The 25972-nt window shown below is 43.8% G+C and overlaps 1 protein-coding gene across 1 annotated transcript; it reads left to right on the top strand.

Annotated features, from left to right (window-relative positions):
* Nucleotides 1–6412: 6412 nt before the first annotated feature.
* hmgcra (3-hydroxy-3-methylglutaryl-CoA reductase a) lies at nucleotides 6413–25326 on the top strand. Its single transcript, XM_086313163.1, has 20 exons — nucleotides 6413–6568; nucleotides 6867–7040; nucleotides 7119–7230; nucleotides 7310–7397; nucleotides 7481–7565; nucleotides 7647–7752; nucleotides 8278–8384; nucleotides 9087–9203; nucleotides 9283–9443; nucleotides 9716–9969; nucleotides 10044–10204; nucleotides 11564–11758; nucleotides 12665–12823; nucleotides 12994–13151; nucleotides 21083–21188; nucleotides 21654–21824; nucleotides 22926–23066; nucleotides 23276–23434; nucleotides 24342–24496; nucleotides 25035–25326. Exons 2-20 carry the CDS (start codon nucleotides 6879–6881, stop codon nucleotides 25084–25086), a joined length of 2649 nt encoding a protein of 882 aa, XP_086169289.1. The 5' UTR covers nucleotides 6413–6568; nucleotides 6867–6878; the 3' UTR covers nucleotides 25087–25326.
* Nucleotides 25327–25972: the final 646 nt, after the last annotated feature.

Genomic DNA, 25972 nt, shown 5'->3' with positions numbered 1-25972 from the left:
CACCAATAAGTCCGGGACAATCGCCTGGACGCCGAAACTCCTGGTAGCCAGGAGGATGTGATCCGCCTCTTCCGCAAGGGAGCGGTAATCCTTCGTGGCCAATAGCGGGGAGTTGGTAAGGCCAGCGCGCACTGGAGCCGGCAGCTGTCGGAGAAAGAGGTAGGTGAAGAGGAATCCTCCGTCATCCGTGGCCAGTAAGGACAGCATGCTCTCCATGAGCTCGAGAGCGGTGCCGTCGCCCAGGCCCGCGAGGGAAAGGAGTTTCTCGGCCCGCTCAGCATCAGAGAGGGAGTAACGCCGCAGCAGCGCCTTGAGGGCGGTGTACTTGCCTGGGCTGGGGGGTCCCGGAGGAGAGTCATCACGCAGCGGGTTGACAGCGGGTCAAGTGAGGCCACCACATGGTGGTATTTAGCAGAGGTGTAGATTCAAGTCACATGACTTGGACTCGAGTCAGACTCGAGTCATTAATTTTATGACTTTAGATGTTCTAAGACTTGTGACTTGACTTGGACTTTTACACCAATGACCTGGGACTTGAATTGGACTTGAACCGGTTTACTTGAAGAGACTTGATATTTCACCCAAATATAAAAGTTAACACGCATATTATATAGAAAGTGTGCACCATTAATTAAATTCATTCATTCATTTATTCAAACCACACTCCGTACATATGTGTGCGTGAGCTGTAGCACAGCCAATCAAATTAACCAGATGTTTTTATTAAAAGAAAAAAAAACGCTCAAAAATGCTGCAAAGAGTTATTTTTTTCAGGTACATAAATTATTAAGTAGTCAACAAAAAACCGAAATGCAACATGCAAAACATGTAAGAAGAGAATCACAGAAAGATATGGAACAACTTCCAACTTTGTCCGACAGTTGAAGTTGCATAAAGAACAGTAGGCGGGGCTTCTCTTTTGCTACGATGAGATAGCTGACTTCATCTAACTAGCAAATGTTGTCCAGGCTCCATTGGAGATACAGTTTTTTTTTTAATGTGTATGATATTTTTGTCATGCGATTTTAAAGCCGGTCCTACAAGCGCATCCAAGAATAACATGCAGCTTATCTCAGAACTTTCGGTGAAAATTATTCTTGGAGCTAGGTTTAATTGAGCTGCATTTTATAGAGGTGCAATTTCACAATTTGTGTATATTTTCTAAGTTCACTATTTCGTTATGTGTTGAGAAAAACACAGATTTAAAAATTACATGGTCTAACACAGCGGTCTCCAACCTTTTTTGCGCCACGACCGGTTTATGCCCGACAATATTTTCACGGACCGGCCTTTAAGGTGTCGCGGATAAATACAACAAAATAAAACTAGTACCGGGACCGAAAAAAAGAAGATTTATTCATAACACACGTGAAAGACCCAGGAAACCAGAGTAAACGATAAAAACGATAACAAAATAACGCTGAAAACCGATAAAAACCCTGAAAACCAGACATTTCACACCTGAGCCTCAACTCTCGCGGCCCGGCACCAAACGACTCACGGACCGGTACCGGTCCGAGGCCCGGGGGTTGGGGACCGCTGGTCTAACATTTACATTTAGCATATAACTGCAACATGCTTTTTTTTTTTTTTTTAAAGACTTGAAAGGACTTGAAATTCAAAGTTTCAGACTTGTGACTTTACTCGGACTGTTACACCAGTGACTTGAGACTCGACTCTGACTTGCCTGACATTACTTGAGACTTGACTTGTGACTTCAGGATAAATACTTGAGACTTGCAAAACAATGACTTGGTCCCACCTCTGGTATTTAGTATCGTCGGCTGAAACTCCACGAAGAGCAAACTGAGCTTCTACGTGCACGAACCATAAAGGAGGGTCGTGAAGCCAAAAATCCGGCAATTTAAGCGCTACAGCAAACGCAGCCATCGGCGGAGGTGGAAGTCCGGCAGCAGCCGATGCTTCCAGGCCACCAATGTGGGGGTCACCAATGTGGAGGTATGTAATAACGACAGGAGAGGTCTCAATGTCTCACTCCAACTTTATTAACTGACTCTGTAGCAGAGGCGGAGCCAGACATTTGAAACACCTGGGGCTTAGCCCTAAAGGGTAGTATGCATGTGGGATTTTTTTTTTTTTTTAGAATAGGTAGAATAGGTAGAAATGACTGAAAGATTAATTGGCTCTGTTTTGAGTTTTGTTCAAAAAAGAATGACTTCATATAGGAAAAAAATATATCACATATACAGGACACCTTAAGCTAGGTTTTTAATTAAGCAGCAAGGCAGAACAAAATCAGGGCTGTATCAAGACACAGGGACTAAACCCCAATTCAACCAGACCCAGAACTGATCCGGAATTAAAACAGGACTACAACAGTTCAAAATCAGGACTACTTGGGACTTAACCAAGACAGAACCAGAATCAGAACTAGATGATAGCAGCACTAAAAATCATCATAGACCTGCACTACACTTATTTTTTAATTCTACCAAAGTACAATATTTAGATTGAGAAAAGTTTATATAATTATTTAGTCTTGTTGTGCAAACAAGCTGCAGAACTTAATAAATATAGAATTTGAAAAATAGTAAACCTAAAAAGAAACACTAGGTACGAGATACATGAGGTCCTGTGATACGGTGATACTTCTGGTAAACAACCATGTGACTAACATGTGAGTCTCACCTGCTCTTGTTTCACCTCTCTCTGTGTGTTCCTCTCTCCCTCTTTGTGCTGACAATCATCAAATATACAGTTGAAACCAGATATTTACACACAAACACTTTTTTAATTGTAACATCAAATTAGACTAAATGTTTATTTTTTTTAGGTTGATAAATATAAAAACATATTTGTTAACTTTAAGAGTAAAGAGAGAAACTGTCTGTATTTCTTAATTGCAAATGGCACCAAATTGTATTCAAACTGAGCCACACTTATGGAGCTCCACAGTTCTCTTCCTGGTGTTTTGTTGACATCTCTTGATGTTCCCATGTCACAGAAACAGGCTCTGTGTTTTGCCTTGTATGCATCCACAGCTGTGCCACCAGTTTACTCACATGGACTCTACGAACCAATCAGAAGCTTCTTCAGCTCAGAATAGAATCGTCTGGAGTTTCTTATTAATTAACAATAAACTTAGTGTACATGTACTCCTAAATTTGATGAAAGTGATAAAAAAAAATAGAAGCTCTGTCTCTCTTTATTCTGACATTTAACTAATTCAAAAGATATTTCAATATTTATTTATTTTATACTGAACAACATACAAAGCATAATATATAAAATAACATCTACCTGAGTTTTTCTTTGAAAGAAGCCCCTTATGTCCATTCTTGTATATCAGTGCATTACTGAAACCGATTTATTTAGCCATGGAGGGAAACAACTGAAAATATGAAATAAACACATGTGAGCTGAGACTCTCTAAAGAAACAGCTTTGTTGTTGTTCGGCTTTTCATTTCGCCATTTGTTGATTCATTCGAAGAGCAAGTAAGGTAATATGGGTCAAGTGATCAGTTTGATATCAATCTTTCGTGATTCACCGTCATATTTACATTATTTGTACAGTACGAATGATTTGCTTTGGTACCTGGTCGAACTTAAGCTCTCCTCTGTCTGCCTGGCTGCGTTTCTCCAACAGCGCACTCGCAGGCAGCAGCTGCCCCGCCCCCCGCTTAGTGCCTGAGCTCGGATCATACCAATATCAGGGGGGATTCACGCACAGTCGTAAATTCCCACAGTGTGCACTATGTGCTTCGAATATTGTGTGTAGTTTTTGTTTTATACAGTTGTCAGCCAGGCATCTAACTATGAAAAAATTACACTCCAAAAGACCCCGGGCTTCTGACAAAACAACCCGGGCTTAAGCCCAGTAAGCCACCCCCCCCGCTCCGCCCCTGCTCTGTAGAACTTCACATACAGTAAGCGCCAAAATCTCCACCCCAGCACTTCCCTTCAACTTGGGTGTGAGTGGAGCCACCTGGTGGTCCGCCACAGTCTAACATACATGTAAATGCTGTAATTTGATTATTTTAATAAACCATGTGACTTGGATGGATTCGATGCTGGCGTGACCACAGTCCAAGGGGCCACTCAATGAGTTTGTGTGTTCGCTCAGACACATGAAACATTAGAGGGAACCTTGGTGTCATCGTGAAACTAGTGTTTATTGATGATGTGACACAGGACAGAAGCAGCCGAGTGCTCAGAGACAGACTGTCTGCTCACATCCAGCTAAATGCAGTCAGACTGCAGAGTTTCATAATGCAGATGGACAATGACTGAAAACACACAGCCAAAGAAACCCAGGACTTTATTAAAGCAGAGAAGTGGAAAATTCTTGTGTGGGCAGCTCAGTCACCTGATCTTAACTCAGCTGAGCATTGAGACTGACCTTTGGAAGAAAGGCCCACAAACAAACAGCAGCTGAAGGCCGCTGCAGTAAAGGCCCAGCAGAGCATTAAAAAGGAGGAAACCAGCATCTGGCGATGTCCATGAGCTCAACACTTCACGCTGTCACTGCCAGCAAAGGCTTTTCAACCAAGGATTGGAAATGAACATTTTATCTTCATTTATTTAATTTGTCCAATTACCTTTGAGCCCGGAAATGAAGGGCTCACTGACAATTAAAATAAATCAACAAAATTACTTACAGTATAATCTGTGTGTCCTTCCCAGTACTTAAAATGACTTACACAGTAATTAAGATTACTGCATTTACAGTTACTCTAGAAAAAGGATTGTTTTGTTTGGCACTGTGTAGTTAAAGCTCGTTTTCCGGTTAAGAAGTGTTTCATGTTCTTTGTTTTTCATTAAAGGTGAATAAAAACAGGCTCAGATATAATAATGAGAACTATCAATGTATCATTTTTATATTTCATATAAAAAGACAATTGAATAAGATAAGATAAGATAAGATAAGATAAAACTTTATTAATCCCTCGGGTGGGTTCCTCTGGGAAATTCGGTTTCCAAAAAGCACAGCACCGACAGAAGTTACAGAGTTACAGAATATTATATATATATACACACATATATAAATACAGAGACATATATAAATAAAATATACAAAGGGGATAAATAGGAATAAAAATAAAAATACAAGTGAATTGCACATTTCAAGTATTGAGGTCTATTGCACCGTTGACTGTTAACAAAAGTATTGCACAGTGAGGTGAAGAGGCACTACAGCTTAGTTGTTCCCCCCTCCTTTGTCCTCCTGTCTCCCCTCCCTCTCCCCTCCAGAGAGGAGTTAAACAGTCTGATGGCGTGTGGGACAAAGGAGAATATGCACAAACCTAAGCAGTACTTACTCAGTAACTCCTTACAATTTGTGTCTCCTTTCCTGTTAAACACCTGGATGTTAGATAAGGTAAAATAACTCTATTCCCTTCTTTTAATGTAAATACCTTAGTATTAGTAGGTAAATATAGTTATACTGTAATTTCAGATAAAATAGGGACCCCACATTTTATGTTCTGTTGTGCTATTCAAACATACACACAAGATTATATATATGAAATACATTACATTTAGAGCACTACAGTGCAGTGACAAAAACTGTAAACAGGACAGTGATTAATGAAATACTGCAAAATGAAATACCAAACCTAAATCAGCTGAAGTGGAAGTGACTGTGAAGACTGATGTCATGAAGTGGAAACTGAATCCAGTCGGATTAACACAACGCTGTAGCTGCCAGTTCATATTGACTTTACTATTTAGCTCTTGTGGCAAGAAAGAGTGAATTTGCTCTTTTGTAATCTGACACACACACACACACACACACACACACACACACACACACACACACACACACACACACATATATATATATATATATATATATATATATATATATATATATATATATATATATATATATATGAACGTCAAAAGCTTTAGAGCTTCGTCAACTTTTTTTGCTTAAAATAAAAAACAAAGACTTCAGACTTCAGGTATGAGCGGACTAAGTTCATTCATGTCTCCCTCCTGTATTTAGGGTCGCTCCATAACCCCGGTCCGTTGGATTCAAATGGTGCCGCTATATTGGTACTACATCGCGGTTAGAATGTGTTATTTAACCTCCTAAGACCTGAACTCTTCCACAGCAGCATTTTTAATTTCTCTTTGATATTTGGTCATATTGGGGCCCGATGAATGTAAAAACAAAGAATTACCAGATTTTTTTAACCTTATTTTTGTTTTTAAGAAAAATAAGAGCCAAAAATGAGGATATTCGTTTAAAATTTTGACAAGTTTTGTTTTAATTTATTTAAAAGAAATAAAAGGGGGACTCTAAAGCCTGACAGCTAACTAACATGCCGTGATCTTTACATACAGCCTGGTGTGTGTGGCGAGATTAGTCGTTTTAGCTTTGGCCATGCCCTAGTACTACTGTCGCCTAGGAAACGGGGCGGGGCAACGACGCTAGCGAAGCGTCAGACGGAGCTGATAGGTGGAAGTGCTGCATGACACCATAGCGTGCCATGGTTCCATCGGTGTGGTGACACTGGGAGGTGAAGCGCAGTGTAATCTGCAGCTTCACATCTCCTGCACGTCGCGCTGTTAATCGGACCTCCATAATCATCTTCTTACCAGGTAAGTCAGTCACTCACACAACGACATTTTACTAGTAAAATAACAATAACCTGCAGCTTTATATGAGTAATTGACTTATTGAAATCGTATAAATAAAGTTTCTTATTTAGCACTTTAAAATAGCTGTGGTGTAAAACCGAACCCTGTCAGTAACCATTTCTACGGGCTGTTATCTTAACGTATTAAGCGCTTTTGACCAGACGCTGTAGAAATCAAACCAATCGATCCAGTTTCAAACTGTCAGATTATCATCGGGCATCCTCGGGAAGCTCTTCGGTTTACATGTGTTATGTTGTAGCCCCGCTGCAGCATGCTGACCCGCGTGTTCCGTGCCCACGGGCTCGTGGTGGCCTCTCACCCCTGGGAGGTGATTGTGGGGACAGTCACCCTCACTGTCTGCATGATGTCCATGAACATGTTCACTGGGAATGACCAGATATGTGGCTGGAACTTCGACTGCCCCAAAACAGAGGTGAGCAAAGGATCAGTGTCAATAATAACAAGTGGTGCGATTTTATTCTATTAATTCTATTGTTTTTTATTATTGCAGGAGATTCTGAGCAGTGACGTCATCATCCTCACCATTACGCGTTGTATCGCCATCGTCTATATTTACTTCCAGTTCCAGAACCTGAGACAGCTGGGGTCCAAATATATTTTAGGTATCAGTGCTCGTGTGTTTGTAGGACATGCCGGTGATGTTTCTCCCTTTTGACCTGACTCCGTCTGCGTTTCCTGTAGGCATCGCTGGCCTTTTCACCATCTTCTCCAGCTTTGTATTCAGCACAGTTGTCATTCACTTTCTTGATAAGGAGCTCACTGGCCTCAAGTAAGGACACACTCGATAAAAAGGTCCTTTTTTCAGGAGCTCTTTCAGAAACGTGCGATAAAGAGTTTGATCCTGTCTTTCAGTGAGGCTTTGCCCTTCTTTCTGCTTCTCATCGACCTCTCCAAAGCATGCGCTCTCGCCAAGTTTGCCTTGAGCTCCAGTTCTCAGGTATGCACTATTATATTTTGGTTTTTATTGCCACATCCTAACAGCAGCGGAGAAACTGATATGTCACTCATATGTTTTCAGGATGAAGTGAGGGATAACATTGCTCATGGGATGGCGGTACTTGGACCTGCCTTTACTTTGGATGCTCTGGTGGAATGCTTAGTGATCGGAGTGGGAACCATGTCAGGTATGTGCTCCTGTTGGGTGTTCGCATTAGGAGAGACTAGCTTGTGGGTTCCTGAGCTTGTTTTCCACAGTTTCCATGAACCGATGTCAGACACAAACATACTGTTTTACATGTAACCTGAAGCCACTTTTACGTTGCTGTGAAGTAAGCACTGTTTGAATCATCTGTTTTCACAGCTTGCTGGAAGCTGTCGTGTATTTATGTCTGGTCACTTTAGCACCAGTTGAGTTTCCCACATGTTTGACTATTAATCACAAGTTTTCTTCTATATGTGAAATCATTTGGACATAACTGCATTAGTAATCAGATCAAAGGTTGCCTGACTGCACATTAGTGCCAGGTGTGGTTTCTTCCCCCACAGGTCACCAAGCTGGACACTACGCTGAATTTATCATTGCTGTTGTAATAGTGGACAGACTTTAGAAACTGAGTGTTGCTGTAGAAAGTGAATAACGCCTTTCTGTAATTATGATGCTATAGAGGTGTGACTTGTTGTCGAGCGGATATCTGTGTGGTGTCTTGCAGGTGTAAGGCAGTTGGAAATCATGTGCTGCTTTGGATGCATGTCTGTCTTGGCCAACTACTTTGTGTTCATGACTTTCTTCCCAGCATGTGTTTCCCTGTTGCTGGAGGTAAGGGCACAGCTTTCCTGCATGTGTCTGACATGTTGATGTTTGTGCGGGTTTCTTTGATTGTGTCACGGCGGGGTGCGCCGATGTGTGCGGAAACAGGACCCAAAAGCAGATGATGACGAGGAATAGTAATGATTAACAGAAAAGTGAACCTTTATTGCGATGACGGCAGGAAATGAACCAAGAGACCAAAGCAAACAGGCAAAACACTAAGAAACAAAACACTAAAGGTACTAAGACCAAAAACTATAACTATGATTGAGGAGGAAAATAAACAGGCTATGACTATGACTGTAACTCTGGTGAGATAAACAGACGAACTGACAATGGCATGAAGAAAACAAAAGGCTTAAATACAGACATGAGGTGATCAGGGGAAGTGGCGACACATGGGGGAAAACAGCTGACAGACATAAACCTAATGACAGGACCAGGAGAGGAAAGCTAAATACAATGAACAAAGAACACATGACATTGTCAGAATAAAACAGGAAATGACAACACAACTTAACAGACCTAATACATGATGAAATAAATAGAAAACCCCAAAACATAGAAAACCCAGGAACAATAGCTGCCTAAACTAAAGGCAAATAGGAAATAACACAAACTAATAACATATCAAAAAATACAAAGAAAACTCAGAGTGCTGGGTCGGAGACCCAGCCTGTGACAGATTGTTCCTGTTATTTGTTCGTTCAGCTGTCCCGCGAGAGTCAGGGGGGCCATCCTATCTGGCAGCTCAACGATTTGTCCAGAGCAATGGAGGAGGAGGACAACAAACCCAATCCTGTAACACAGAGGGTCAAAATGATCATGGTAAGCTTCTAACGGGTTACTTAGTGTCTTTGTCTTTATTTGAAGAATTGTGTAATGTTTGTCTCTGCTCCACGTTCAGTCTCTCGGCCTGGTCATGGTTCATGCTCACAGCCGCTGGATTGCTGAACCATTGTCCATAAACTCTGCAGTGGACATGCTCGGGGTCGGCATGGAGCTGGACCACTTCTCACCCAGGAGAATTGAGCCGGATAAACCTCTTTGGCAGTTCTACCTCACGAGGTGATGCAGTAGTTTAGGTTGTTTTAATTTAACGTTCGCACAGTTGTGATAACTGCCCCATGGAGCATTGCACATGCTGTTGAGCTGCTGAACGTATGAGACTTTCTGTGTGAGACATAAAGGGCAAAAACTCTGTTCTGTGAAGAGATGGGTGGTCAGGGTCACCTGTGCTTTGTGTTTGTGTTCATAATGGAATTGCAGAGTTTTCCTGGACATTCCTGTTGTCGTGCTTTTGTGAAGTGAAACATGTTCCTCTTCATCTTACCTTACAGGATGATAACTATGGACATAGAGCAAATGATCTGTCTGCTCTTGGCCCTGCTGCTGGCTATCAAGTACATCTTCTTTGAACAGGCTGAGATGGAATCCACGCTGTCACTGAAGAACCCCATCTCCCTTTCCACACACACCCTAAATCCTCCATCCCCATCCGAGCCCTGCTGCAGGGAGGATCTAGTTACGTCACGATGCCACGCCCCCGCTCACACCATGGCTGTTCCAGGACCCGCCCATAAGGAGGAGAGAGGTGTGTCTACTGATAGTGGTAAAACAGACGGACTTGTTAGCGCTTTGTTATCAAATTCAACCTTGTTATCCTAGACGAGGTTATCCGGCCCCTGTCTGCTGCCGACAACGATCATCATCCAAGGAGCTTCTTTGTAACGAGGGAAGAAGAATCCAAGTCTGAGAGCACGGAGAACATGCTCCCCCAAAAGCCCAGAGACCTGAACCACTGTGTGACCATCCTCAACGACCCTAAGGTCAGCCATTAGACGCAAATCGCTGAAGCCCGTCTTCGAAAAACTCGTTCCACAAACGTTTAGTCATTTTCTTTGTTTCGAATCATGCGATATTAAAACTGTTGCCATCAGTTGTGATCTTTTAAAGAATGCTAATAATTTCCCACACATATCTGCTCAGGCATCAGTTGTATATGTGCTGGACTTCAGGGTCGTTATGTTGCTTTGAACGCACTTATGCTGACATAACATGTTATGTTGTTGGTAATGAAAGGAGCTCGTTTCAATCAGAGTATAGAATCAAGTTACTGACCTCATCAGGTAGGTAGTCGAGGGTGTCGGCCTCAGCGGCTTTGGTGTGAATGTGGAGAAGAGGGGAAAACAATGGCCCCCAAACAGGAAGTGTTTCCAGGTGGAGGCCATTGACATGTTTGTCCTTCCTCATCTTTTCTGACTCATGTCGTTTCCCTTTCAGTTGAAACGGTTCAGCTTTATCACAGGAAGACTGACAAGCCCACAAAAAGTTTCAACTTTTGATTTAGTAAGAGCAGCTAACTGCAGCTACAAGATGGGACTGCCTTCACTTTAAAGCAGACCTGACCCCGCCTACCTCCACCTCGTTCGGTTGCAGTTTGATAAGTTAAACAGATCACCTCTACTTAAAGAGAAAATACCTGCACAAAGGTGTGATCTGCAGTGATTGTAGAGCTGCAGTTTACACACACTCGTCACGGACGCCACGGTAACCTCAGACGCATTGATGTCTTTGAACTGTTCTTTTTCCAACTGGAAAGATTTTCAAAAACAAGAATTTGGTTCACAAGTTTGAATTTTCTGTCATTTGTGTGGTAAAAGTACAAACACGGGGTCAAAAGTACTCATACACACAGCAGCTACTTTAAATAAACTCTGCCAATGATGCAGGAATCATGTGGCCGACGTGCAGCTTACAAAGTAACATTAAACCAAATTACCATGAAATTCAATGAATTAGTGAATGTTTGACCACAGCGTGCATGTAGTCCACAGCATTTACTGCTGAGTTAGGACTGTGTAGATATTTATATAAGCAGCATGTATGGTGTCAATGCCAACAGTCATCATCATTTAATGAACTGGCTATGACCTGTTTTCCATAATGTTTATTTGTTGTGGGGGGAAAATGACATGTTTATGAAGACGTTTCAGAATTATTTCAGTCTTTTAGTTATTTTATCTTACTGTATATTATTTTATTATCTTACTGTATATTATTTTATTATCTTACTGTATATTATTTTATTATCTTACTGTATATTATTTTATTATCATGTATTTAAAGTAAATCCCCAGTGTCTGGTCTGCGCAGACTATAACTGACCGTGAGTCTGGTTGTTGCAGCTGGGCCCTCGTTTCCTGAGTGATGCTGAGGTGATGCTCCTGGTCAGCTCTAAACACATCCCTGCCTACAAACTGGAAGCCATCATGGAGACCGCAGAGCGAGGCGTGGCCATTAGAAGAAAAATGTTATCAACCAAGCTTCCCTGTTCCTCTGCGCTCTCCTCTTTACCGTACACAAACTATGACTACTCGAAGGTGAGACACAACTACGTTCTCCTCTGTTGTCGTCTAATTTCTGCCTGAACTGCTCCAAACTTACCTCAACATTTCAAGCAAAGGGCCTTACCACGGGGCAAGGACAGGAGGAAGACTTTAGTAGTGTGTTGTACCTGTTACACATTCTTTGTTATAAGCTATCACCACACAACTGTAATGACTGTTCACACACATCATAGCAAAGTCTTGTTTATAAAGTAAAGTTTGTTTTGATAAACAGGAAGTGACAAAGCGCTGGGTAAAACAAAGAAAACAGGCACCAAACAGATCAAACAAAAGGTCAAAGGTCATTTAAGGTTAAAAAACTCAACAGAAGCTTTATTAAAACAAACACTTGTAACTGCAACATCTGACCATGTGAGCCTAGTTATACTGATCATTACCATTTATAATTATTAATATAACTGTAACATTAATGAACACAGAGCATTGCAGCCTGACCCACAGAGCAGTGGGAGGAAAGCTCAGGTGTATTTACAGTCGCACAGGTGACAACATGATGGAGCATCACGTCGTACAGGAGGAGCACACGTACACACTACAAGAACTGTACACACTGAAAAGTACACAGTCAGTATAATGACCCACTGTATATGTTAGCTGTGTGTAATGTGTTGGGACATTTATGATTACAGCTGCTCTGCTGTATCTGTGTTACTTATTTTAGTTGCTGTTCTTACTGTCCTGAAGCACCTGTGACCAAATGATTTCCTCTGAGATTAATAAAGTTCTCACGTTCTTTTCTCTCACCTTATTTACTGGGATGTGGTGGTGATTCCCAGTACAGTATTAATTTTCTAAGAAACTATTTTGGTACAAACATCAATTCTTAGATTTAAAATAAAATGTCACTAAGTTATTTTGAACACAGCCCTTGTTTCCCAGGTTGTCGGCACCTGCTGTGAGAACGTGATTGGCTATGTGCCCGTACCTGTGGGTGTGGCTGGACCACTACTTCTGGATGGGAAACAGTTCCAAGTTCCCATGGCAACTACAGAAGGCTGCTTGGTCGCCAGCACCAACCGCGGCTGTCGAGCAATCGCAGTGAGTGTTGCATGTGTTGTTACTGCTACTCTGCATGTGCTGCAGGACGAGTTACAGCATGAACGCAGTATATGAAAACACTGTGAACCATGTGTCGATATTTACCATATATGTGTGTGTGTGTGTGTGTGTGTGTGTGTGTGTGTGTGTGTGTGTGTGTGTGTGTGTAGCTGGGTGGGGGAGCCCGTAGTCGTATCTTGGCTGACAGCATGACTCGGGGCCCTGTAGTCAGACTGCCCTCTGCCTGCCGTGCTGCTGAAGTCAAAGCCTGGCTGGAGAGCACCCACGGTTTTCAGGCCATCAAAGCCGCCTTTGACAACACCAGCAGGTAAACTGGTCTGCAGTGTCTGTTTGTGTGTCTGTTTGTGTGTCTGCAGTCTCTGTTTGTGTGTCTGTTTGTGTGTCTGTTTGTGTGTCTGCAGTGTCTGTTTGTGTGTCTGTTTGTGTGTCTGCAGTGTCAGTTTGTGTGTCTGTCTGTGTGTCTGCAGTCTCTGTTTGTGTGTCTGTTTGTGTGTCTGCAGTCTCTGTTTGTGTGTCTGTTTGTGTGTCTGCAGTGTCTGTTTGTGTGTCTGTCTGTGTGTCTGCAGTGTCTGTTTGTGTGTCTGTTTGTGTGTCTGCAGTCTCTGTTTGTGTGTCTGTTTGTGTGTCTGCAGTGTCTGTTTGTGTGTCTGTTTGTGTGTCTGTCTGTGTGTCTGCAGTGTCTGTTTGTGTGTCTGTCTGTGTGTCTGTTTGTGTGTCTGCAGTCTCTGTTTGTGTGTCTGTTTGTGTGTCTGCAGTCTCTGTTTGTGTGTCTGTCTGTGTGTCTGTTTGTGTGTCTGCAGTGTCTGTTTGTGTGTCTGTTTGTGTGTCTGCAGTCTCTGTTTGTGTGTCTGTTTGTGTGTCTGTCTGTGTGTCTGCAGTGTCTGTTTGTGTGTCTGTTTGTGTGTCTGTTTGTGTGTCTGCAGTCTCTGTTTGTGTGTCTGTTTGTGTGTCTGTTTGTGTGTCTGTTTGTGTGTCTGCAGTGTCTGTTTGTGTGTCTGTTTGTGTGTCTGCAGTGTCTGTTTGTGTGTCTGTTTGTGTGTCTGCAGTGTCTGTTTGTGTGTCTGTCTGTGTGTCTGTTTGTGTGTCTGCAGTCTCTGTTTGTGTGTCTGTTTGTGTGTCTGTTTGTGTGTCTGCAGTGTCTGTTTGTGTGTCTGTCTGTGTGTCTGCAGTGTCTGTTTGTGTGTCTGTTTGTGTGTCTGCAGTCTCTGTTTGTGTGTCTGTCTGTGTGTCTGTTTGTGTGTCTGCAGTGTCTGTTTGTGTGTCTGTTTGTGTGTCTGCAGTCTCTGTTTGTGTGTCTGTTTGTGTGTCTGTCTGTGTGTCTGCAGTGTCTGTTTGTGTGTCTGTTTGTGTGTCTGTTTGTGTGTCTGCAGTCTCTGTTTGTGTGTCTGTTTGTTGTGTCTGCAGTGTCTGTTTGTGTGTCTGTTTGTGTGTCTGTTTGTGTGTCTGCAGTGTCTGTTTGTGTGTCTGTTTGTGTGTCTGCAGTGTCTGTTTGTGTGTCTGTTTGTGTGTCTGTTTGTGTGTCTGCAGTCTCTGTTTGTGTGTCTGTTTGTGTGTCTGCAGTGTCTGTTTGTGTGTCTGTTTGTGTGTCTGTTTGTGTGTCTGCAGTGTCTGTTTGTGTGTCTGTTTGTGTGTCTGTTTGTGTGTCTGCAGTGTCTGTTTGTGTGTCTGTCTGTGTGTCTGCAGTGTCTGTTTGTGTGTCTGTTTGTGTGTCTGTTTGTGTGTCTGTTTGTGTGTCTGCAGTGTCTGTTTGTGTGTCTGTTTGTGTGTCTGTCTGTGTGTCTGCAGTGTCTGTTTGTGTGTCTGTTTGTGTGTCTGTTTGTGTGTCTGCAGTGTCTGTTTGTGTGTCTGTCTGTGTGTCTGCAGTGTCTGTTTGTGTGTCTGTCTGTGTGTCTGCAGTGTCTGTTTGTGTGTCTGTTTGTGTGTCTGCAGTGTCTGTTTGTGTGTCTGTCTGTGTGTCTGCAGTGTCTGTTTGTGTGTCTGTTTGTGTGTCTGCAGTGTCTGTTTGTGTGTCTGTTTGTGTGTCTGTCTGTGTGTCTGCAGTGTCTGTTTGTGTGTCTGTCTGTGTGTCTGTTTGTGTGTCTGCAGTCTCTGTTTGTGTGTCTGTTTGTGTGTCTGCAGTGTCTGTTTGTGTGTCTGTCTGTGTGTCTGCAGTGTCTGTTTGTGTGTCTGTTTGTGTGTCTGCAGTCTCTGTTTGTGTGTCTGTTTGTGTGTCTGCAGTGTCTGTTTGTGTGTCTGTTTGTGTGTCTGTTTGTGTGTCTGTCTGTGTGTCTGTTTGTGTGTCTGCAGTCTCTGTTTGTGTGTCTGTTTGTGTGTCTGTTTGTGTGTCTGCAGTGTCTGTTTGTGTGTCTGTCTGTGTGTCTGCAGTGTCTGTTTGTGTGTCTGCAGTGTCTGTTTGTGTGTCTGTCTGTGTGTCTGCAGTGTCTGTTTGTGTGTCTGTTTGTGTGTCTGCAGTCTCTGTTTGTGTGTCTGTCTGTGTGTCTGTTTGTGTGTCTGCAGTGTCTGTTTGTGTGTCTGTTTGTGTGTCTGCAGTCTCTGTTTGTGTGTCTGTTTGTGTGTCTGTCTGTGTGTCTGCAGTGTCTGTTTGTGTGTCTGTTTGTGTGTCTGTTTGTGTGTCTGTTTGTGTGTCTGCAGTGTCTGTTTGTGTGTCTGTTTGTGTGTCTGCAGTGTCTGTTTGTGTGTCTGTTTGTGTGTCTGTTTGTGTGTCTGCAGTGTCTGTTTGTGTGTCTGTCTGTGTGTCTGCAGTGTCTGTTTGTGTGTCTGTTTGTGTGTCTGTTTGTGTGTCTGCAGTGTCTGTTTGTGTGTCTGTTTGTGTGTCTGTCTGTGTGTCTGCAGTGTCTGTTTGTGTGTCTGTTTGTGTGTCTGCAGTGTCTGTTTGTGTGTCTGTTTGTGTGTCTGCAGTGTCTGTTTGTGTGTCTGTTTGTGTGTCTGTTTGTGTGTCTGTCTGTGTGTCTGCAGTGTCTGTTTGTGTGTCTGTCTGTGTGTCTGTTTGTGTGTCTGCAGTCTCTGTTTGTGTGTCTGTTTGTGTGTCTGCAGTGTCTGTTTGTGTGTCTGTCTGTGTGTCTGCAGTGTCTGTTTGTGTGTCTGTTTGTGTGTCTGCAGTGTCTGTTTGTGTGTCTGTTTGTGTGTCTGCAGTGTCTGTTTGTGTGTCTGTTTGTGTGTCTGTTTGTGTGTCTGTCTGTGTGTCTGCAGTGTCTGTTTGTGTGTCTGTCTGTGTGTCTGTTTGTGTGTCTGCAGTCTCTGTTTGTGTGTCTGTTTGTGTGTCTGCAGTGTCTGTTTGTGTGTCTGTCTGTGTGTCTGCAGTGTCTGTTTGTGTGTCTGTTTGTGTGTCTGCAGTCTCTGTTTGTGTGTCTGTCTGTGTGTCTGTTTGTGTGTCTGCAGTGTCTGTTTGTGTGTCTGTTTGTGTGTCTGCAGTCTCTGTTTGTGTGTCTGTTTGTGTGTCTGTCTGTGTGTCTGCAGTGTCTGTTTGTGTGTCTGTTTGTGTGTCTGTTTGTGTGTCTGTTTGTGTGTCTGCAGTCTCTGTTTGTGTGTCTGTTTGTGTGTCTGTTTGTGTGTCTGCAGTGTCTGTTTGTGTGTCTGTCTGTGTGTCTGCAGTGTCTGTTTGTGTGTCTGTTTGTGTGTCTGTTTGTGTGTCTGCAGTCTCTGTTTGTGTGTCTGTTTGTGTGTCTGCAGTCTCTGTTTGTGTGTCTGTCTGTGTGTCTGTTTGTGTGTCTGCAGTGTCTGTTTGTGTGTCTGTTTGTGTGTCTGTTTGTGTGTCTGCAGTCTCTGTTTGTGTGTCTGTTTGTGTGTCTGCAGTCTCTGTTTGTGTGTCTGTCTGTGTGTCTGCAGTGTCTGTTTGTGTGTCTGTCTGTGTGTCTGCAGTGTCTGTTTGTGTGTCTGCAGTGTCTGTTTGTGTGTCTGTTTGTGTGTCTGTTTGTGTGTCTGCAGTCTCTGTTTGTGTGTCTGTCTGTGTGTCTGCAGTGTCTGTTTGTGTGTCTGTTTGTGTGTCTGTCTGTGTGTCTGCAGTGTCTGTTTGTGTGTCTGCAGTCTCTGTTTGTGTGTCTGTCTGTGTGTCTGCAGTGTCTGTTTGTGTGTCTGTTTGTGTGTCTGTTTGTGTGTCTGCAGTGTCTGTTTGTGTGTCTGTTTGTGTGTCTGCAGTCTCTGTTTGTGTGTCTGTTTGTGTGTCTGTCTGTGTGTCTGCAGTCTCTGTTTGTGTGTCTGTTTGTGTGTCTGCAGTGTCTGTTTGTGTCTCTGTTTGTGTGTCTGTTTGTGTGTCTGTTTGTGTGTCTGCAGTGTCTGTTTGTGTGTCTGTTTGTGTGTCTGTTTGTGTGTCTGCAGTGTCTGTTTGTGTGTCTGTTTGTGTGTCTGCAGTGTCTGTTTGTGTGTCTGTTTGTGTGTCTGTTTGTGTGTCTGCAGTCTCTGTTTGTGTGTCTGTTTGTGTGTCTGTTTGTGTGTCTGCAGTGTGTGTTTGTGTGTCTGTTTGTGTGTCTGCAGTCTCTGTTTGTGTGTCTGTTTGTGTGTCTGCAGTGTCTGTTTGTGTGTCTGTTTGTGTGTCTGCAGTGTCTGTTTGTGTGTCTGCAGTGTCTGTTTGTGTGTCTGTTTGTGTGTCTGCAGTCTCTGTTTGTGTGTCTGTTTGTGTGTCTGTTTGTGTGTCTGCAGTCTCTGTTTGTGTGTCTGTTTGTGTGTCTGTTTGTGTGTCTGCAGTGTCTGTTTGTGTGTCTGTTTGTGTGTCTGTTTGTGTGTCTGCAGTGTCTGTTTGTGTGTCTGTTTGTGTGTCTGTTTGTGTGTCTGCAGTGTCTGTTTGTGTGTCTGTTTGTGTGTCTGCAGTCTCTGTTTGTGTGTCTGTTTGTGTGTCTGTTTGTGTGTCTGCAGTGTCTGTTTGTGTGTCTGTTTGTGTGTCTGTTTGTGTGTCTGCAGTCTCTGTTTGTGTGTCTGTTTGTGTGTCTGCAGTCTCTGTTTGTGTGTCTGTTTGTGTGTCTGCAGTGTCTGTTTGTGTGTCTGCAGTGTCTGTTTGTGTGTCTGTTTGTGTGTCTGTTTGTGTGTCTGTTTGTGTGTCTGCAGTCTCTGTTTGTGTGTCTGTCTGTGTGTCTGCAGTCTCTGTTTGTGTGTCTGTTTGTGTGTCTGCAGTCTCTGTTTGTGTGTCTGTTTGTGTGTCTGTTTGTGTGTCTGCAGTCTCTGTTTGTGTGTCTGTCTGTGTGTCTGCAGTGTCTGTTTGTGTGTCTGTTTGTGTGTCTGCAGTGTCTGTTTGTGTGTCTGTTTGTGTGTCTGCAGTCTCTGTTTGTGTGTCTGTTTGTGTGTCTGTCTGTGTGTCTGCAGTCTCTGTTTGTGTGTCTGTTTGTGTGTCTGCAGTGTCTGTTTGTGTCTCTGTTTGTGTGTCTGTTTGTGTGTCTGTTTGTGTGTCTGCAGTGTCTGTTTGTGTGTCTGCAGTGTCTGTTTGTGTGTCTGTTTGTGTGTCTGCAGTGTCTGTTTGTGTGTCTGTCTGTCTGTGTGTCTGCAGTGTCTGTTTGTGTGTCTGTTTGTGTGTCTGCAGTCTCTGTTTGTGTGTCTGTCTGTGTGTCTGCAGTGTGTGTTTGTGTGTCTGTTTGTGTGTCTGCAGTCTCTGTTTGTGTGTCTGTTTGTGTGTCTGTTTGTGTGTCTGCAGTCTCTGTTTGTGTGTCTGTTTGTGTGTCTGTTTGTGTGTCTGCAGTCTCTGTTTGTGTGTCTGTCTGTGTGTCTGTTTGTGTGTCTGCAGTGTCTGTTTGTGTGTCTGTTTGTGTGTCTGCAGTCTCTGTTTGTGTGTCTGTCTGTGTGTCTGTTTGTGTGTCTGCAGTGTCTGTTTGTGTGTCTGTTTGTGTGTCTGCAGTCTCTGTTTGTGTGTCTGTTTGTGTGTCTGTTTGTGTGTCTGCAGTCTCTGTTTGTGTGTCTGTCTGTGTGTCTGCAGTCTCTGTTTGTGTGTCTGTTTGTGTGTCTGTTTGTGTGTCTGCAGTCTCTGTTTGTGTGTCTGTTTGTGTGTCTGCAGTGTCTGTTTGTGTGTCTGTCTGTGTGTCTGCAGTCTCTGTTTGTGTGTCTGCAGTGTCTGTTTGTGTGTCTGTTTGTGTGTCTGCAGTGTCTGTTTGTGTGTCTGTTTGTGTGTCTGCAGTGTCTGTTTGTGTGTCTGTTTGTGTGTCTGTTTGTGTGTCTGCAGTGTCTGTTTGTGTGTCTGTCTGTGTGTCTGCAGTCTCTGTTTGTGTGTCTGCAGTCTCTGTTTGTGTGTCTGTTTGTGTGTCTGCAGTGTCTGTTTGTGTGTCTGTTTGTGTGTCTGCAGTGTCTGTTTGTGTGTCTGCAGTGTCTGTTTGTGTGTCTGTTTGTGTGTCTGCAGTCTCTGTTTGTGTGTCTGTTTGTGTGTCTGTTTGTGTGTCTGCAGTCTCTGTTTGTGTGTCTGTTTGTGTGTCTGTTTGTGTGTCTGCAGTGTCTGTTTGTGTGTCTGTTTGTGTGTCTGTTTGTGTGTCTGCAGTGTCTGTTTGTGTGTCTGTTTGTGTGTCTGTTTGTGTGTCTGCAGTGTCTGTTTGTGTGTCTGTTTGTGTGTCTGCAGTCTCTGTTTGTGTGTCTGTTTGTGTGTCTGTTTGTGTGTCTGCAGTGTCTGTTTGTGTGTCTGTTTGTGTGTCTGTTTGTGTGTCTGCAGTGTCTGTTTGTGTGTCTGTTTGTGTGTCTGCAGTCTCTGTTTGTGTGTCTGTTTGTGTGTCTGCAGTGTCTGTTTGTGTGTCTGCAGTGTCTGTTTGTGTGTCTGTTTGTGTGTCTGTTTGTGTGTCTGTTTGTGTGTCTGCAGTCTCTGTTTGTGTGTCTGTCTGTGTGTCTGCAGTCTCTGTTTGTGTGTCTGTTTGTGTGTCTGCAGTCTCTGTTTGTGTGTCTGTTTGTGTGTCTGTTTGTGTGTCTGCAGTCTCTGTTTGTGTGTCTGTCTGTGTGTCTGCAGTGTCTGTTTGTGTGTCTGTTTGTGTGTCTGCAGTGTCTGTTTGTGTGTCTGTTTGTGTGTCTGCAGTCTCTGTTTGTGTGTCTGTTTGTGTGTCTGTCTGTGTGTCTGCAGTCTCTGTTTGTGTGTCTGTTTGTGTGTCTGCAGTGTCTGTTTGTGTCTCTGTTTGTGTGTCTGTTTGTGTGTCTGTTTGTGTGTCTGCAGTGTCTGTTTGTGTGTCTGCAGTGTCTGTTTGTGTGTCTGTTTGTGTGTCTGCAGTGTCTGTTTGTGTGTCTGTCTGTCTGTGTGTCTGCAGTGTCTGTTTGTGTGTCTGTTTGTGTGTCTGCAGTCTCTGTTTGTGTGTCTGTCTGTGTGTCTGCAGTGTGTGTTTGTGTGTCTGTTTGTGTGTCTGCAGTCTCTGTTTGTGTGTCTGTTTGTGTGTCTGTTTGTGTGTCTGCAGTGTCTGTTTGTGTGTCTGTTTGTGTGTCTGTTTGTGTGTCTGCAGTCTCTGTTTGTGTGTCTGTCTGTGTGTCTGTTTGTGTGTCTGCAGTGTCTGTTTGTGTGTCTGTTTGTGTGTCTGCAGTCTCTGTTTGTGTGTCTGTCTGTGTGTCTGTTTGTGTGTCTGCAGTGTCTGTTTGTGTGTCTGTTTGTGTGTCTGCAGTCTCTGTTTGTGTGTCTGTTTGTGTGTCTGTTTGTGTGTCTGCAGTCTCTGTTTGTGTGTCTGTCTGTGTGTCTGCAGTCTCTGTTTGTGTGTCTGTTTGTGTGTCTGTTTGTGTGTCTGCAGTCTCTGTTTGTGTGTCTGTTTGTGTGTCTGCAGTGTCTGTTTGTGTGTCTGTCTGTGTGTCTGCAGTCTCTGTTTGTGTGTCTGCAGTGTCTGTTTGTGTGTCTGTTTGTGTGTCTGCAGTGTCTGTTTGTGTGTCTGTTTGTGTGTCTGCAGTGTCTGTTTGTGTGTCTGTTTGTGTGTCTGTTTGTGTGTCTGCAGTGTCTGTTTGTGTGTCTGTCTGTGTGTCTGCAGTCTCTGTTTGTGTGTCTGCAGTGTCTGTTTGTGTGTCTGTTTGTGTGTCTGCAGTGTCTGTTTGTGTGTCTGTTTGTGTGTCTGCAGTGTCTGTTTGTGTGTCTGTCTGTGTGTCTGCAGTCTCTGTTTGTGTGTCTGCAGTCTCTGTTTGTGTGTCTGTTTGTGTGTCTGCAGTGTCTGTTTGTGTGTCTGTCTGTGTGTCTGCAGTGTCTGTTTGTGTGTCTGTTTGTGTGTCTGCAGTCTTTGTTTGTGTGTCTGCAGTCTCTGTTTGTGTGTCTGCAGTCTCTGTTTGTGTGTCTGCAGTGTGTGTTGTTCCTGTGTGACGGAGGACTGCTGTCTGCAGGTTTGCGAGGCTTCAGAAGCTGCTGGTGGGTCTGGCAGGGAGAAATCTTTATATCCGCTTCCATTCAAAGACTGGAGATGCGATGGGGATGAACATGATCTCTAAGGTAACTGTGGTCGTGTCTGCAGCTTCGTTTAATGTGGAGAAACACACGTGTTGTTTTGTTAAAGGGATTTCTGCGACATCACCCGTCGCCTACTGGTGGTGGTCAGAGGGCCCGGTGGCGCCAGTGTCCGGCAGCCTCGCCTCTGTCAGTGCGCCCCAGGGTGGCTGTGGCTACAATGTAGCTCCATCACCAGTGTGTGAATGTGTGTGTGAATGGGTGGATGTGGTGTAAAGTGCTTTGGGGTCCTTAGGGACTAAGTGAAGCGTTATACAAATACAGGCCATTTACCGTTTACTTACACCATCACCCAGTGCTCACTCATACTGGATTAACAAAGGTTCTTATTCAGCACTTCTGGAAACACTGTTTTAGATGGATCAGCGTTTCTCAACATGAACCTGCGTCGCTGTGTCAGATGCATTTATGACGTAGCAACCATACGTGATGAATCTGATCTACACGCAGGGCACAGAGGAGGCTCTGAGGTTACTGCAGCAGCACTTCCCAGAGCTGCAGGTGGTGGCTGTTAGTGGGAACTACTGCACAGACAAGAAGCCAGCTGCCATCAACTGGATCGAGGGCCGGGGAAAGTCTGCTGTCTGCGAAGCCACCATCCCTGCCAAGGTGGTCAGAGAGGTAGGAAGCACTGTGTAACCTTTACTGGGACTAACTGTCTGCCAATAGAGTTTCAGCAGAAACCTGCAGTGAAGCAAACTTTCACTTTAGAAGATGCACGTACTGACTCTGCTTTTTAGAGAAGTATTAAATCTAAGCACAACCTTAAGGGTTAAAAACAGTCTGACAGAAAACAGGATTCAATTTGTCACACAAAACTGAAGAAACAGGATCTAAGTTCAAAATTATTGATCATAATACTCAGAAGTCTGATGGACCTTTATCGTCTCTCTAACAGGATGACGTCACAGAGCACAACTGTGTGGTTTTACCCACCAGGTGCAGTTAGAGTTCTTTACCTGTGCTACCTATGAGTCACTGGGTGTGTCCCATCTGGAGACTCCAGTGTCCTCCTGGGGGACCTGCTGAGCTGAACCACAGTTTGTTCACAGGAAAAAACTATTTGAATGTCCAGAAGAGTTTCGAGGACTTGAAAAATGACGCTGATATTTAAACTCTCTGCTGTTCTTAGTCTGACAGGATCTTCCTCCACAGTTTGAGTCAAACATGTTGATCTGATCAATCATTCAGTGCTTTTTTATTTTCTGCGGCACAAAACACTGAACTTCAGAATCACATTCTTTATAACACAATACTGTGAGAGTGCACGCAGTACTGTGTCACAAAGAATCACTACTGTGTGCACAGTGGGGTGAGAAGTGTTTGGCCCTCATGTATTTATGTTTGTCACACCCCAATGTTTCCGATCATTAAACGAATGTAAACTTTAGACAAAGACAGCATGCAGTTTGTAAATGAAGGTGTTTATGATTTAACCTACATGAAGAACATCTTTCTGGCAGAGACTCGTCTTTAATCGAAACACTACACTCACATCTAAAATTCTATTTTCATTTGAAAAGATTTGAATTTTAAAAAGTATTTAAAGTATTTCCTGTTGTCATTTAACAACGACTCGCTGTTTGAGAACAGCTCCACCTGTCAGGTCTCTGATGTAGCTCATTGGAAGCAAACCGTGGCTGCACTTTTCATGAATCGCTTTGATGGTTTGTAAAAGGACGACAGCGTTTCATGCTGCTGTCTCGGTCTCGCTCCCTTCAGGTTTTGAAAACAAGCACAGAGGCTCTGGTGGAAGTTAACATCAACAAGAACCTGGTGGGTTCAGCCATGGCAGGAAGCATCGGAGGTTTTAATGCACATTCAGCCAACCTGGTCACAGCCATCTACATAGCATGTGGACAGGTAAATGACCTGTGAGGAAATGCTGTGCATCACAGCTATTCCCATGTGTCCTGTGTTAATGTGTGTGTGTGTGTGTGTGTGTGTGTGTGTGTGTCCTGTGTTAATGTGTGTGTGTGTGTGTGTGTGTGTGTGTGTGTCCTGTGTTAATGTGTGTGTGTGTGTGTGTGTCCTGTGTTAATGTGTGTGTGTGTGTGTGTGTGTGCACACAGGACCCAGCTCAGTCAGTGGGCAGCAGTAACTGCATCACCCTCATGGAGCCGTCAGGCCCAGCAGGAGACGACCTGCACATCTGCTGTACTATGCCATCTATAGAGCTGGGCACTGTAGGAGGAGGGACCAACCTGCCTCCACAACAGGCCTGTCTGCAGGTACGAGCACATCAAGCATGTCAAGCAACCGAAGATCAACAGTTAACACTGGGCAGTCCTTTTCATTTTGAAGTGGTTACACAACTGTTAGATGTTTAGGATCATGTAATATTGTTCAGTTAGAGGTGTCAGTAATGACAATGACTGATGGATGCGTGGTGCACGGTCTGAGTGCATGAAGAGCTGAGCAGGAGGGAAGCCTGCAGGGTGAGCACAAAGTAAGAGGCCGTAAAAACTGTCAGTCGTGTAACTCGCTGCTGTGACAGTAGATCAGTGAGTCACGTGAAAAGAGTTTAGCAGGCTGCTAGCTAAGATGACGGGAGAGAAACAAAGCAAACCCGTTTACAGTCGGTCATCTGCAGCAGGAAAAGTGAAAACAATGACGTTCCACTGAAGCAGGCGTAGCTTCCTCAACAATCCTTTCAAAGCTCTTTTCAAAAAGACTTTGATTCAATAAAGACAGTTTTTATTTCTGCTTCCCTCCCAGTTCGTGTCTGTCTGGACGATTACAAATCAGCGACACGTGTCCCCGAGCACCTTTTATTAAACACACACAGTGAACACGCCACACATTTACTTTATGCAGATGTTAAATGTCCAGCAGTGTCCGTAAAAACAAAACATTTTGGATTTCAGCTTGGACCGTGTCTCCATGACGACTGTTTTTAGTTTGCACAGTCTGTTGTTGTACCTGTGCGTCTGCAGTGAGTCACAACTAAAAATAGGACCAAGTGCAAGTGTGAGCAGAGGTATATGGCGTGCTGGTGCACAGTGACACAAACATGTCACAGTCGTGTGGTTTTTAGATCCTTACATGGATAAATGGATTAGCAGCACTGTTTCATTCAAAGCTGCATCCGTGGAAGGATTTGGTTGCCATATAACTTGTGTGTTCATGTGTGTGTAGATGCTGGGTGTGCAAGGAGCCAGTCAGGACTGTCCAGGTGAGAACGCCCGACAGCTGGCCAGGATCGTGTGTGCCACCGTACTCGCTGGAGAGCTCTCACTGATGGCTGCTCTGGCTGCTGGGCATCTGGTCAAGAGTCACATGACCCACAACAGGTAAGAGCCTGTAATCCAGTGTTGGAGTTACGTCATTATAAACTGCAATGGGATTTAAAAACAAAATCTGTGTGTGTGTGTGTGTGTGTGTGTGTGTGTGTGTGTGTGTGTGTGTGTGTGTGTGTGTCTCGATGGGGGGGTTCTCGTAGGACAAAGGGGGGCCTTGCAGAAACAGTTTGGGAACCACCTTCTTAGACTAATTTGTATTTGTGTTTGTACAAACTCTCACCTAATGATTCTTTATCTACAGCCAGTCAAACAGACGCGCTGCACTTCACTGAAGCAAGCAGACTGATTTGTGTTATTGAGCTGCTCCTGATATTGCAGGGCTGTCACAGTGTTGTCCAAATCAGAAGAATTCCCTATAATGAATTGTAATAATGAATAATTCATTTCAATGATTGTGTTATATTTAAAATGTGAATGTCAATAATCATTATTTAATTCTACCAACCACAGAGATCTAATGAATCTATTCTGTCTTTGTTTTGGTGCAACGACGCCATGATGGCACCTGTTCTGACTCTTCTGTTCACAGGTCGAAGGTAAACCTGCAGGAGGCAGGAACGTGCACCAGGGAAGCATCGTGAAAGAACAGCTGGGTCTGCTGGGAAAACTCACGTGGCCAATCGGAAAGGGGCGAGTGATTCATCACTGACCTTAAAGACGATTCAAATCAAAGAGACTTTCTGCTCAGCAGTTTCTATTCTGACATTAAAGGATGAATCCGTATGTTTACATGAACAATCAGTTCATGACTTCTTTTATTTCAGCAGAATGATGTAAGCTTTACAGCCCACTGGAGTCAAATTAAAATGCCTCCCCTCCTACGTCCAGTCTGTGAGCTGTGAATACAAATACCATCATACGGGTCACTGATGTGTGAGACATGCTGTTTATCACACTTTATGCTTCATAATTATTTCATTTCCTTGTCTAACAAGGACACGTTTCAGCTGTTAAACATTCAGTCTGCACTTCAGCCTTCGAGAACTACTGATTACATTTGGCTGGTTTTATAAAAACGTGTCCACATCCTGACACAAACACTACAATACTGCACAAAAGTAAAAGCACATGTGGTAATGCAACAGTAGCTGACTGCCTTTGACCATAATCGCACACGTGACAGCAACATTAGCATTGCTGCTGCAGACATGTGTGGATCCCACAGAAGAAATCATAACACACAAGCTTAACCACAGCTTTATGTGCTGGAAATGGCAAAGCAACAAAACTGGAACGAAGCTGAGTTACAGGCTGACAGAAGGTCACGCACCACGAGGGAGCTCACAACGGACAACAAAGGGAACAGCCCACAGCTGACACTAATCCAGATCAAAGGAAGCAAAATCACAGATTAGAATTAGAGAGGAGACTATCAAAATAAAACAGGGAAACAGCAGAGAGACCCAGGCTGGGAATCAGTGGACTCAGATGAAGTCAGGACCAAACCCGTACAGAGAACCAGAACAG

Source organism: Aulonocara sp. 'chitande type north' Nkhata Bay, linkage group LG12, assembly GCF_057382095.1.
Source record: "Aulonocara sp. 'chitande type north' Nkhata Bay isolate Kocher_YH1m ecotype deep benthic linkage group LG12, A_spYH_male_GT1.1, whole genome shotgun sequence".
Taxonomy (NCBI): Eukaryota; Metazoa; Chordata; class Actinopteri; order Cichliformes; family Cichlidae; genus Aulonocara; species Aulonocara sp. 'chitande type north' Nkhata Bay.
This window is presented reverse-complemented; position numbering and strand designations above follow the sequence as displayed.